Source organism: Mastomys coucha, unplaced genomic scaffold, assembly GCF_008632895.1.
Source record: "Mastomys coucha isolate ucsf_1 unplaced genomic scaffold, UCSF_Mcou_1 pScaffold6, whole genome shotgun sequence".
Taxonomy (NCBI): domain Eukaryota; kingdom Metazoa; phylum Chordata; class Mammalia; order Rodentia; family Muridae; genus Mastomys; species Mastomys coucha.
The window spans coordinates 84,992,693-85,007,315 of NW_022196912.1; the positions used below are offsets into that span (position 1 = coordinate 84,992,693).

A 14,623-nucleotide genomic window follows, 5' to 3' on the forward strand; every position below is an offset into this window, starting at 1 on the left:
TGTAGATCAAGGTAGCCTCAAACTCAAGAGATCTCCCTGCCTCCGTGTTCTGAGTGCTGGGACTAAAGGTGTACACTATCATACCTGGCTTAAAGGTGAGGTACCCATGGGACTCTGGAGTTCTGTTTGTTTTCCTTCGAACAGGTGTGCCAAGTACACAGGGTATTTTAGGTTTTTATCAAGGAACACAGCCATAGAAACCTTCAAAACTTCAGGGAAGTTGTCTCAAAGTTGTCATATTGGATAAGGAATGGAAATGCACTATATAGCATGAATGTAGTCTGAAGGTTTCCAGACAGATCAACAAAATCTAAGCTATCTAAACTGAATTGAAGCTACCTATCAATACAAAACAAGCTAGCTCCTTTCTATCCTAACTGCTGATTAAAGAGAAAGAGGCTCAAGGGAATACCTGTCCTAATGGGAGCTGGAGATGGCTCAGTGGTTGAGAGCACTGTCTGTTCTCCCAGAGGTCCTGAGTTCCCAGCACCCACATCGTGGCTCACGACCATCTGCAATGGGATCTGACGCCTTTTTCTGACATACAGAGGGAGCACTCATATACACAAAATAAATAAATAAATCTTAACATTAAAAAAAGAAAGTGTCATAATGAAACCCACTGCCTTAATATGCTGACTTTTAAAACTGATACAAATAAAAAATAAGGCCACAGGTAACTGGGAGCATCTGATATCAGGTTACTTGCTTGGTAAAAGCTCAGCCCAGCAAAGAGTTAACACAGCATCCTGCCCTGTGTGAACATGGCATTCAATCCCTTTACCAATCACCCACCAGCTGTGTCACCTGACCAGCCTACAATGCTTCCATAGCTGGAGGAGGCCCTTAGGGTGTGGCTTCACCTGTGTGTAGCCAATGACATGGACTGGACACAAGTACCTGATCCTTTCCTTTAAATCAAGGGTCCTAAAATTACACCTTTTAAACATCTGAACAGTAACCAACAGGATCAGGGAATATTGACTTAAGTTAGGAATCCAGACAGATCATCTAACTCTAACTTGAAGGGCAATGGTCCATTAGCAAATGCATAGAAAATGCACACACACATACACACACATACACACACACACACACATACACACATACATGCATACACACACACATACACACATACATGCATACACACACACATACACACATACACACACACACACACATTGATATAATAACAGTCATATTCAATTAAGTTGTTTTTTTTTTTTTTTGTTTTTTGGTTTTTTTTGTTTTTGTTTTTTTGAGACAGGGTTTCTGTGTAGCCCTGGCTGTCCTGGAACTCACTCTGTAGACCAGGCTGGCCTCGAACTCAGAAATCTTACTGCCTCTGCCTCCCAAGTGCTGGGACTAAAGGCATGCGCCACCATTGCCCGGCTACTAAGGTGTTTATTATTCAAAAGGTAAAATTAAAGTCAGAAGCATCTCGGAAAATGATGGATCCTAATATATCCAAAAGCCAATTTTATGAACTACTATAGTATATAGTAAGCATTAATAAATTGCACCAATACAATGAGACTAACCGAATGACTGTCCCATATGACACACGATTATATTTGCTGAATTAATGAACTAATGACTAGATTAAGATTTGTCATGCTACTTTTTCTACTTACTGAATCAAGCGTCTAGTCCTCATAGCCTCCACCCCCCTTTGATGGTGATAGTACCGAGGCTGAACCTGGGACCTTACAGATTCCAAATGAGCACTTGACCATCTGAGCTATATCTCTAGTCTTTAACTTTTTCTATAAACTTCTTCTAATGAGAAGAAAGGTAGCTGACATAAAAAAATCAGCTTGGGCCCAGTATGGTGACCCACCTCTTTAATCCAGGAAATAGGAAACAGAGGCAGGAAGAACCTGTGAGTTTGAGGCCAGCCTGGTCTATATAAGCAGTCCTAGGCCAGCCAGGGCTACATGGTGAGACCCTATTTCAAAATAAAATAAGCAAACAAACAACAACAACAACAACAAAAACTTGTAAAAAGCTATGCTGCCAAGGACTGCCAAGGACCTGAGTTTAGTCCCCACATCTTAAATGGTGGAAGGAGAGAACCAGTACTATTTCAAGTTGTCTGTTGACCTCACTGCTGTCTCTGTCTCTGTCTCTCTCTCTGTCTCTGTCTTTCTCTCTCTCTCACACACACACTCTCTCTCTCACACACACACACTCACATATTCCCATACATACTCACACACAGAGAATAAACAAAATGAAAAAAATAACTATAGTTGGTAATAATTAACAAAATATTTCAAAAAAGATAATAGAAAAGATTTCTAGTGTCCCAACACAGGAAAATGCCAGTCAGCTGACCTCACCATGATGCATGACACATGTGTATTGAAATTCCACACATCAGTACACATACTTACTATGTGTCATCTAAAATTAAGCTAATTTTTAACACTTTCACCTTAATCATGTATGATCCCTACTCAGTGTTTCCTGAAGGTGATATGCAGAATGGCTCCAGGAAACTCTAAGAGATGTATTGCTTTACAACTGAAAATCATAAACCATGCACGAGACATCCTCAGAGGATATGGCCAATGCGATCAACCAAGGAGAATAATTCAGTTTCATAAAGATGCAAATTTAACCATAGTGTGTTAATTCATGACAATGCTGTCTCTCAAGACAATCGTCAGGGATCTCCCACATGAAATCAATATGCAGACATCTATTTAACTTTATCACCCGCTCACTAAGTAAATATCACACTGTAGACCACTTAGGTACTCACTATTCAGGCAAATAGCCAATGTAAAAAGCAGGCTGATGGTGTCAAGCCATTAACAAATCAATCGATAACTGTTCCCTGGTTTGGGCTAACATCTGCAGAGCAAACTGTTAGCCAGCTGCTGGGGCAGAATCTTTGTGCCGTGGAGGATCCCCTTGTACTCTGAGAGAGGTTCTCAGGGAGACCAGCAGCCAAAGCCTGGCTCCTTGTGCTTTTTGAAGCACTAAAAGCAACTCCTTCATCCCAAAGGCCTGCAACCTGAGGACCACACTGGGAGATGCTACTCTGTTCTCCACTCTGCCTAAAACCCTGGAACACATGAAATAGCAGAAATGGTTTGACCTTCCGTATTGCTATTTTTGCTACCTTCCCAATGAGTCTTTTCAGCATTTTCTAGGAACCACATATGCTCACAAACATTTAATCTTCCTCAAAGTGACCAAGAGTGGCCCTACTTTTTGCAACAAAATTTAGCCTCACAGCATGTCAAGCCCCCGATATCATTTTGTTCAAGCCCCCATATCATTTTGTGTGTGTGTGTGTGTGTGTGTGTGTGTGTGTGTGCATCACAGTATTGTATCTGCCTCCTTCACGTGACATGCATCTAATACTTCTATGCGAAGGGATACTTAGGCATATCCGTTGGAAGACAGTGAAGAAGGAAGGAGGAGGAGGAGATGCATCTGGCAAAACCAAACTAAGCTTTAGGACTGCTTACTGGAGTTAGAGCACGGACGAACCTGTGTGCTGAGTGTCACAATTAGCAACACAGCTCGGAAGTCCCCCCCCCCCCCCGCCCCTTCATTTTGTCTGCCCTAGAGCCAAGGGCAGAAAACTCTACACAAAGGGTTGTAAAGGAGGCTACTGGTTATGAGTGGGAGAACTGAAGGCATTCTCAGACTGCAATAGACCAACTGTCCTCACTGCTAGAGGCTTGGGACAAGGGAGGCATTTCTCTCCTCTTTCTCTTGCCTGAGACTTGATCTAGGGGGAAAACATGACCTGGTCAAATGTGGAAGTTAACTGCTTTTCACATACATTCCCCATGCATGTTGGGCTGGACTGGAGATGGTCTATGCCTTATGTACTTTCCTGTCTTAACTCCTGGATGGAAGAAGGTTCAATCCTCACCTCAAAATGGCCCCCACAGAAACCAGCTTTTTAAAAGTCATGCTAGAAACTTCTACTTCCTGTGAAGGGCAGCTCTCTTCCCGCCTTTTCCTCTTTTTTTTTCTTTTTTTATTAGATATTTTCTTTATTTACATTTCAAATGATATCTCCTTTCCCGGTTTCCCCTTCGAAAAAGAAAAAAGAAAAAAGAAAAGCCCTGGTCCCTCCCCCTCCCCCTGCTCACCAACCCACCCTCTCCCGATTCCTGGCCCTGGCATTCCCCTACACTGGGGCATAGAACCTTCACAGGACCAAGGGCCTCTCCTCTCATTGATGACTGACTAGGCCATCCTCGGCTACATATGCTGCTGGAGCCATGAGTCCCACCATGTGTACTCTTTGGTTGAAGCAGAGGCTCACAGCCATCCACTGGACTGAGCACAGGGTCCCCAGTGAAGGAGCTAGAGAAAGGACCCAAGGAGCTGAAGGGTTTGCAGCCCCATGGGAGGAACAACAATATGAACTAAGCAGTACCCTCAGAGCTCCCAGGGACCAAACTGCCTTTGCTTCTTTTCCATGGAAATCTCACCCCTCTGCTCTCTGTCCCGATGATGAATATGGATTCCACGAAATGACCCACAAAGAACAAGGAAAAAAGTCTGGGAAACCATCAATTTTTCTTGTTACCCATGATGCTTAGTGTACAACTTAATTCCAAGCGCAGACTAAATCTAACACGCTCTTGTCACGAGAGCAAACAAACTACACGCCCCAGGTTAACGGCCAGGTTGCAAGAGACAAGTTGCAACATACCTGTGGCTTGCCACCAACCCCCAGTACCCTGACAGAAACCGCACCCCACTTCCAACAAACTCTGTTCTTGCCCAGATCTTACCCTGCCCAAGAGGTTGTCCTGGAGTAGCGTCTGTTGCAGCACCGGGCCCACGTCCTCCAAGCACAGCACGTGGCAGAGGTCAGTGAGCTCCTCTTGACCCAGAGACCCAGTTCCCAGGGTGTCAAAACTGTCAAACAGCTCCTTGAGTCGGGCCTCATGCTGGTCTTCCTCCACCTCATCCATCCCATAGCCCACAGCGCTCACCTGTGTGGGACATGAAGGAAGACAGGTTGGGGCATGTCACTTCTGGACACATGAATCTCCTCCAGCCCTACCTGGACACACACATCTCCCCCAAGTCCCATCAGCCACTTGGAACACTCTGCAGCAAGGCCCTGCCTGGCCAGTGGTACTTGTACACACACTAGCCCAGCACCAGGGCACAACTGTAATGCTACAATGGAGTAAGTAACATTCGGAGCAGGCAGTCTTCCTTCCATGGGCAAGCGGCCTGTCTGCCAGACTCACACTTGAAAGGATTTCTCACCTATCAGCCTGGGGATTCAGGAAAGTGAAAGGCTCTTCTACCAGCTAGTCAGACCAGATGAGATAATTATTAGTATTCAGTCACTACAGGGTCAGAGCGGCCAGACAAGTCAGCAAGCTGAAGATGAGACTACACCCTCCCCAGATGCTGGGATCTGAGGTGTGGCCAAACTTTCACTCCATTCAACCTAGGTAATCCACATCACAGCTTCATCAGAGGCACCGGCTGAGCCATCTCCCAATTTATCTGGCCCAGATGCCTTTAATTCAAAAAGCAAGTCAATTAGCCTTGCTGGTGCAATTACACCCTGCAGGGCAGAAAGGGTTCCCTGAGGCTCTCTCTTGTCCCAGGGTGCTCTAGGTAATGCTTAGTTGCCTAGAGAAAAGGTGAAACACAACAGGCCTTTCCTGAGGAGTCACAGGCTGTTTGGGGAGAGTTGAATGGCATCTCTGAACTCCTCTACCTCCAGCAACTCAAGCTTCATTCCTGGCTGCCCTATTTTCCATTACTGATTCCCCAAAGCTCGGCAAACCCGGGTCCCAGCCGTTCACCCTCCCTAGGATCAGTAAAAACCTGATGTTAGTCCCCAAAGGCTTTGAGTCATCTTTTGCTAAAAGTAAACCCACACAATTCCAGGTATTTTACTTGAGAATAAGATGTTCCAGGCCAGGTGTGGTGGCACAAGCCTTTAATCCCAGCACTTGAGAGGCAGAGGCAGATGGATTTCTGTGAGTGCGGAGCAGCATGACATACACGGCAAGCTCCACAACAACCAGGGCTACACAGAAAACCCTGCTTCAATTTTAAAAAAGAAAGAAAGAAAGAAAGAAAGAAAGAAAGAAAGAAAATGAAAAAGAAAAAGAAAAAGAAAAAGAAAAAGAAAAAGAAAAAGAAAAAGAAAAAGAAAAAGAAAAAGAAAAAGAAAAAGAAAGAAAGAAGGAAGGGAGGAAGGGAAAGAAAACTAAAAAGATCTTTCCTTCTCCTTGTATATAATGATCAATTTTTAATGTGCTGGATCCAGCCCAAATGCTGCACACCTGGAAGCAGCTTCATGATGCAATCAACGGGTGCCAAACACACGCATACCCTTGGGATGGTGACCTCAGGCGTTTGCAATCAGGCTTTCAGCCAACCCCATGACTACAAAACACAACATCTTCCCCAGGGCTTGGAGGTGCAGCTTAGTGGTACATCGTGTATGCTTAGCATGTGCAAGGCCCTGGTCCAACCCCCAAAAGCACCATCAGAAAAAACAGCCCCTTTTACTAAAGCCCTGAGTCAGAACTCAGAGCCGCTCCTAGCAACACAGAGATAGAGTAATTTAAGCTCCACACTGCTTAGGCCCAAGGCAATGGAGCTTTCTGAAACAATGCAATGCCCCTCTAGGCCACTTTCCTTCTTTCCACAGACAACTGTCCACAAATGACAGACCTGAACAAATAGCCAGGTGTAGTGGTGGATGTCTTTAATTCCAGCACTTAAGAGGCAGAGATAGGCAAATCTGTGAGTTCAAGGCCAGCCTAGTCTACAGAATGAGTTCCAGAACAGCCAGGGCTACATAGTGAGACCGTCTCTCATTCGAGAGTGTGTGTGTGAGTGTGTGTGTGTGTGTGTGTGTGTGTGTAACCAACAAAAACACAGCCCAGCAAAAAACTGAAGTCAAGCTGTGACCCCCACACTGGATGACGTCAGAAGATGAGCTGGGAGGAAGCTGTCAGCACAGCTCAGTGTCAAGGGCCACCCGTGAAAGCAACACGGTAGAGCTAGGTCCAGGCTCCCAGGCCTGGGAAGGTCTCTTCCATCAGCAGCTAACCACTGAGGTGCAGCAGGCTCTGGCTGCCTTCCCAGGGTTGGTCTGCTGGGTTAACTAATCAGTATGTAAATGTTTTCAAAATATGTTGGGAGTGCTACATAAACATCAAAGCTTCAGAAAAGAAACACCAAGGTGTTAAACCAAACCACAAAAAAGAAGGAACACAGACAAGGCCAAGTTTGGCTAATGAGATTTGCCTAGAGTGGGCCAGTTAATTGTCAACTAAGGTCTGCTGGCTATCCCCATGGGCTCTGGGATTTTCACAGCTCTGGAGCTCTTTCTCAGAGTCCGCTGGGCTGTAATCTGACCAGCTTCAGAAAAGTCAGACAAGTCTACTTTCTATAAACTCAGAAGAGAAGGAATCCTAATGCGTCCCATTCCCCTTTGAACATTACTTATTGCCTTAGCCAATGTTTCTCAACCAATCGGTCGTGACCTCCTTGGGGGTAGAACAACCCTTTCACAGGGGTCACATATCAGATCTGCTGTATATCATAATTTGCATTATTATTCATAACAGTAGCAAAATTGCAGTTATGAAGTAGCAATGAAAATGATTTTATGGTTGGTAGTCACCATAACATGAGGAGCTGTATTAAGGAGTCAAGGAGGGTTGAGAACCACTGGTCTAACCTAAGCCAATGAAAGAGAATGAAACTCTCCCAGTGCTAAGAACGCCTGGCCTTTCCTGCTGCTTTGAATGTGGTTAGCTAGCATGTCTGATTTAGGGAGGCCATTAGGTTTTCACTAGATCAGACTTCTTCCATTTGAAAGCAGCCTTTTTTTTTTCCCCTTCTCTCTGAACTTCATCTCCTAGGTTCCACAGACAACAAGCTTAGGAGAATGTTCTTTGGACTGAAGACGGGTTGGGGTGGGAGGTAAAGGTACATGAGGGTATGGGGGGTGGGAGGTAAGGGGTATGTGGGTGCGGGTGGGGTGGGAGGTGAGGGGTGTCTGAGGGTGGAGGTAGGAGTGGGGGTGGGAGATGAGGAGTTGGTGAGGATGGAAGGTGAGGATGGGGGTGGGGTAGGAGGTGAGAGTGCGTGGGAGTGGTTGTAGGGGTGAGATGGCAGAAGGGGGGCTGCACCCCAGTGAAGCAAGTGCTCCAACTGCAACATCCAGGAAATGTTACACATGGTGACAAGCTGTCAGTTCTCATCTGGCACCAAATGCATTTTTGCTGGTTGACACAATTCTCCAAATGTTCATCTGTAATTTCCCATGCCAGAAATGTTTCCCCTCCCCACTCACCAGGAAGGTAAGAGTAAAGGCCTCAGTCTCCCCTCCCCCATCGTCTTCACCTTCCCCCAGCTGAGTAGTACAATCCATTCTTTGGGCCAGGGAGTCAGTAAATGGACTAACTTCGTGTTAGGGAGGTTCTAGGGAGGGAAATTTACCCTGGTGAAGATGCCAAAACTGACATAGACAGTCCCTGCCCTGCCTTCTTCCACACACACATCTTCACTTTTCAAGGGCATCTTCAGGATTAGGCATAACCAAGAAGAAACAGAGCACCAACAATGGTTACCGAACCACAGCGGAGTCATCGAAGTGCAATTCAGTGTACAATGCCCTCACGAGCTACAGCTGCACTTCTCAGTTAAGAGACCAGACTTTGGAGGAGAGACTGTGTGCTAAAACATTTGTCAAGCCCCCTTGGTTAGACAATGAGGATAACAACAGCCATCTGCCAGGGTTGTTCTAGAACTAAGTAGGGCAAGCTAGTGGCTAGGTTCAGAGAAACAGGACCAAGACGGCCAACTGAAAAATCAAGCAAGAAAACACTCCAGGCTTGAAAAGGAAGCTAGAGGAGAATAATTTAAATCAATCAGGCAGAAGTCAGCCTGCAGAGCAGCCGAGCAGCTCATGGAATGCTCCCGAATAAGGGTAAGAAGGAGCAATTGATGTTACCCCCGTAAACATCATTATATTAATAAGTGATAATGATAACGGATAATGCTTGGCTTCCTGAGCCTAAAAAGGCAGATGATTGACAAATGTAATGTCAGATAACTGCAAAAAGGCTGAGACATAGAAGGGAATTCGGAAGGCACTATGTTCTTCCCAGCGTTTACTGAGTCCAGCCTATGCCAAGTACTTATGTATACTGCCTTACTCATAGAATTTAATCCTCCTCGTTCAGGGGTATAGATAGTATCACTTCCCCATTTCAAATATAGAAATTGGGGTTAGGCAAAATTAAGCAACCTATTCAAGGCCACAGCATTACAGTGAAAAAGGAAGGGGCTAAGATTCTACCATTGCAGCCATTACTGTCCCTCGGCTTTTATACATGCTTACAGGATGCAACGATGGAACTGAACAACTTGTGATCCCCTCTCTGTGTCATCCGGCTGGACAGTACTGAGAAAACCTTGGACAGTATCAAGCCACACACTGCTCCAAATCGGAATTCGGAAGGGTGAGGGATCCCAGTTACCTTGGTCTATGGACCGACTCAGTGCAGCCTACAAATTTCTAGGACTATGCCCATATGATAGGTACTCTCTTTTCCTAAAGCAGCACTGGGATTTGAGGACGAGAAGAAATACACATTTACATGAAGCAACCATAAGGGCCCCAGGCCTTCAGGAATAGATAAAGTTCAGGAATCGCACACTAGTCCATGTCTTTCCCCCAATGGATACTTAAGGTCTCATCTAGGAAGCCAATACTTTCCAGAGTCAGGCCCAGCAGGCGCCCAGCAGCAGCAGGAAACTTACAAAGCTGAAAGAGAGTAGTAAATCGCCCTTGAAGTTGCAAGAACAATTCCCATTTAAGGATGACAACCATAACCTCAGGAAAACCCCACCAATGACAGCTAGCCAGAAGCCATTATGACTCCTTTGGAATGAAAGGGCTGGTGTGGGCAATATGTTGGCGTTCTAACTAGGGACAATTAAATAAAAGGCAGATGCATAGAGTGAGCAATCAAAACATTTACTACCCAATAACCGGCCATAATGACAATTACTCGGAGCATCTTCCTCCCAATGAACCCAAAACAAGGCTGTCACTAGGCCACAGACTGACACCCGTCACGTCTGTGCTGTATGAACTCTTTATTCAGCCCCTCAGCTGATGAGAACATGATGCCAACAGGGACTTCCAAAAATAGGTGGAGGAGGTGGAGGTGGAGCTGGAGTGATGGAGTGGTCCCCAGGTCAGTGTGAAGCGCACGTGTGAACTTCCTCATACCAGGTTCTAGAAAGGAGCTTGTAAGTCTGGAACCCCAGCCAGGGTGAGTACCTGTTCTGGGCTGGAGGGAGTAAAAGGGGGACAAGGTCTGGCAAGTACCACCCAAATAATAAATAAACACAATGTCACAGCCCCTAGCCCAGGCCTTTTATTTCCCTTCCAGATGGCCCAGCAGCTGAACAGCTCTGCGGAATGTCTGCGTGGCCCTCTGGGCTCAGCCTCTTCCCTTTCAAGAGAGAATCATAATAGATGCTCCCGGACCTGTGTTCAGACACAGCTGTTGGGGGTCCACAGCCCAGGCAGTGACCACCAAGTGACTAATTTCATTACTTTAGGGCTGCAGTGATGAACATAGACAAGCCCTGCCTGCTAAGGCTTTTCACCTATGCCTTTATTAGACCCTGATAACGAACCATGATCAAAGTAAAGCGTTCCTTTTTCTTCCCTTTTTTCCTACAAACATTTTTCCTACAAACATTTTTACCAGCTGCAAAGTTTTCCAGACTTAATCTCATACTAATCTTATTATAAGAGGAAATAACAAGAAGAAACTCAAGTACAGCACCAGCTCTGCCCACCCCCCACTCCCCAAGTTCACCTAAAACACTTTTTCAAAGTAATGTTTGCTGCTCAGCCACCAAATGTCTCCTCCCAACAGTGCCTCCTGCCTTCAAGCTGCAAACCAAAAGCAACACAGCATCACAGGAACAGAGCTGAGGTAGAAACACACACACACACACACACACACACACACACACACACACACACACGCATATATATATGGGGGACAAGGTACATATATATATGTATATATATGCACAATATATATGTTGTGCCAAGGCACCCTGCTAGCATTTATTCTCAACCTAAACAAGCGTTAGGATTTTACTGCCCTGCAGGTTGATGTGAATCCAGGCTTTTGTTATACCTAATAGCAGGTGAATTACCTAATCAGTTAGGGAACAACAACAGCTTTGCACAACAGATCCGGTAACCTATATTCAACTACTTACAAAACTACAGAAGCCACACACAAAATGAAAAACAAAAGGGAGTATTGTGTTTGCTACTTAAAAAGAAAGAGAGAAAGCCTGAAACATCTTTCATTTCTTGAGCTGTATTTACATAAATCAATTTAGGATGGCTGAAGCTGTGAGCTCCCCAGGGCCTGTGTGGAAGACGCCTGTTCTCACATCTACAGATATTTCCTCAACTGTGTTGATGTATTAGGATACTGACATTCTGAGCAGTTTCCATGTAGAGCAAGTGTCTAATTGCTAATACTAATTGCAGTAAAGAAAAGAGCTAATTTCTAATGAAGTTTCTCATTTGCATAATTCCACAATGTTTTAAATTATCTCATTTCTGAATATAATCAGATAAATATACCTTTTTTTTGTTGGGTTCAGTGAGCCCGCCCCACAAGCCTCTGGCCAACTGATGTAAGATCAATAGCCAGAATACAAACTGCATTATTTATTGGCTTCCAAATGAGTTGACATTTATAAAAGTAGTCATCTAAAAGGCACAGGCTGTCTGAGTCCCTCTAAGACGTCCTGATGTAACTGCCAAGCTTCTATCAGGGTAAGGCTTATAAAAGGTATTTTCATTATCAGCACAAAATGGAAGCATCAAGACTGGTAAAATGTTAGTTTAAAAAGTCATTTCCAGTGACATTTAAAACTATTTATTTGAACAACATTTGACTCATGATAAGAACACTGACTATTAAATTAAGATTGACTGTTCAGAATTCTGTGGAGCCCTATTCTTGTCCTGTGAGTTAACATCTTCTGATATGAAGGACCATTACATTATCTAAAATGAAAGGGAATAAGAAAAAAAAAGAACTTGTGACATTCTGAGCAAGCACCTATTAAAATGACTAGAGCATGACATTTCAACCAGAGGACCATATAGAGGGCGGCTCCACTTCCTTGCCCCAGCATCTGTGTGTTGGCAATGCCTTTGCTTACGGCAATCCATTTGCTTTCTCAACCCTGCAGTTCAGAATGTTTCCCTCTAAAACATCAGAGAGCCTTAAAAATCGGCAGGTCGCCAATGCCCGCTGCCCTGATCACCTCCCTAGAAACACCAACCACAGCTGAAGAGACAGCACCAATTCCTCTCTTTCAGCCAGCCTGTGATGTTACTGATGAACAGTCGGAGCATTCACAGCTTCTTTCAATTCCACAGCAAGACATACTAATATTCCAGGTCAGCCTCCAATAGCCCGTGCTCACCATTGCAGAAGACCCTAGAAGAAGCTACACCGGTACCAGGAAAGTATTTCCTTATGGTTTGTTAAGCCTCGGGAAGCATGCAAATAGATAAATTTATGCCAAGATGCCATATCAGAGCGAACCCAACTGAGAAATAGTTCATGGTCCCAAGAGCCTAGCTCAGATGCTAACATGAGATTAGTTGGGATGAGCACCCTAAAAGCTACGGTGGCAGCCACGTAAACAACCACAGTCTGTTTTGGCTGAGCTGCAAGGAAAGCCTGCTCAAGCCTTCCTCACTGACTGAAAGGGTCTGTTCCCAGGTAAGGGACGATGAGCCCGTCTCATAATGACAAAGTTGTCTGGAAATACGATCCGTGGCAGTGCACGATTCCTTCCGGGCGGAGGCTAGGGAACACCATCCTTTCCAAGCGCGCTCTCAAACTCATAGAGCTTTAAGCGGAGGCTGGTTTCCATCAGCCTTGTCTTTTTTAGGGGAAGTGGGGGTGGTACTGCAGTTCAGACCTGAGTCTTGGATACTTCTCTCCCACCTACACCCTCTCCTCACTTCACTCCACACTCCTCTGCTCTGGAGATCGCTGTTTTCAGAGCAACTGTCACGATGTACTGCCACCCTTTCCTGCCAGCTGCACCCAAAAGTCTCTACCTGCACGGATCCCACGCACCTTCTAAAATCTCCACTTTCGGGACTCCAAGCAGCTCTGCGCTCGCAAGAGGTTCAGATCGACACCCAGGGGCTCCCCCACGCACGCTTCCCCTTCAGCTTCTGGATCTCGGGGCTGCCTGGGTGGCCTCGACCCACAGAACAAGAACCCTTTCTGCTCACTCCTCCCGGCTCCTGCCCGCTGCAGGAGCGAGACACAGTAGCAGCTTTCAGCTTCGGGCGCCGCAGGTCTGGAAGGCGGAGGTGTGGCGGGGAGGGCGGGCCAGCCCAGGTTCCTAGCAACCCGAGCGGCGTCCCCACTCCACCTGTCCCCTCGCGGGTCGTAGAGCTCACACGTCCGACCCGTGGTCCGGCCCCGCCGGCCTCGCCTACCTTCCGTCGGCCTCTGGGGAGCGCCCACGCCGGCCGCCTCCGGAGCTCTGCAAGGAAAGGGCGCTTTGTTACGGCCCCGCGAGCACCGCGACACCGAGCAGCCCGCGCCGCCGATCCGGGCACGCGTCCTTCCAGAGGACGCGACTAGGGACCCGCGCGGGCGTCATTTCCATATGTAAGGGGCCAGCGCTCACAAAAGCGCGCCGCCGCATCCTCCGCCCCCGCCGTCGCCCCTCCCCCCCGCCGCCACCCGCGGGCTCCAGAGCCCCTCCAGGGCCGCACCGCGTGCTGGACCGGGATCTGCGGGATCTGCGGCTTTATGCCGCTCAGGGCGCTCGGGGTCCCTCGTTTACGGCGCATTGGCTGCTGAGGCCCTCCTCGATCTCCCAGGCCGCGCGATCCCCTCCACCTCCCACCCCGGGGCTCCCCAGCTTGTCGCTTACCGCGTCCCGGGCTCAGGCGCCCCGCGCCACCGCACAGACCATGACCTCAGGACTCTCGGGCTTGGCCCGGCGGCACGGGACGGCCGCGCCCAGCGCGCTCGCTCCGGGCTCAGCCGCCGCCGCCACCCGGAGATCGGGCCGCGGGGGAGGAAGAGCCTGGCCGCGCAGGGAGGAGTCAAGGGGACGCCGGCCAGGGCGCGGCTCCTCCTCCCGCCGCAGCCGAGGGCGGAGCGGGTAGCGGCTGAGAGTCGGCGGGTGCGAGCCCCCGCCAGGGAGATTTGAATTTGGGAACGCCCTGGCTCCGCGTGTCCGTCCTGCACCCAGAGGTCGCCTCGGCGCACCAGCTGGCACTGCCACCATGCGGTCCCTTGCCTATTACCTCCTTGTCCCCTCAAAGGCATCTACTAGCACCTGGTGCTTGGCACAGGACCCGCAACGTTTCTGGAGAGTGAAGACCCCCCCCCCCCAGCTTGAAGGACATTAAGTGGAAGCAGGTACCTCTGTCACCTGCGGGTAACCCTGGATTTTCCAGCTCCAGAGAACCCTTTGAAGGTCATGGGAAAAGGCCCCTAAAAGCCAAGGACCCTGGAGAGCATTGAGCCCTCCGGACGTCCCACCTCTTCTAGAAGCATCA

The 14,623-nt window shown here is 47.5% G+C and overlaps 1 protein-coding gene across 10 annotated transcripts in view; it reads right to left on the reverse strand.

The window, feature by feature from the left end:
• Window positions 1–14,171, reverse strand: part of Nin (ninein) — a 102,551-nt gene extending 88,380 nt beyond the window's left edge. For 7 of the 10 annotated variants that reach the window (XM_031357259.1, XM_031357258.1, XM_031357255.1 and 4 more), the window contains exons 1-3: window positions 13,990–14,171; window positions 13,547–13,593; window positions 4,770–4,973 (exon numbers count right to left, since the gene is read on the reverse strand). In XM_031357259.1, the coding sequence (XP_031213119.1) occupies window positions 4,770–4,952 (183 nt within the window). In that variant the 5' untranslated portion in view covers window positions 4,953–4,973; window positions 13,547–13,593; window positions 13,990–14,171. Of the gene's footprint in view, window positions 1–4,769; window positions 4,974–13,175; window positions 13,511–13,546; window positions 13,594–13,989 lie in introns of those variants that run through there. The other 3 variants (XM_031357265.1, XM_031357257.1, XM_031357256.1) reach the window with 3 other exon arrangements.
• Window positions 14,172–14,623: the final 452 nt, after the last annotated feature.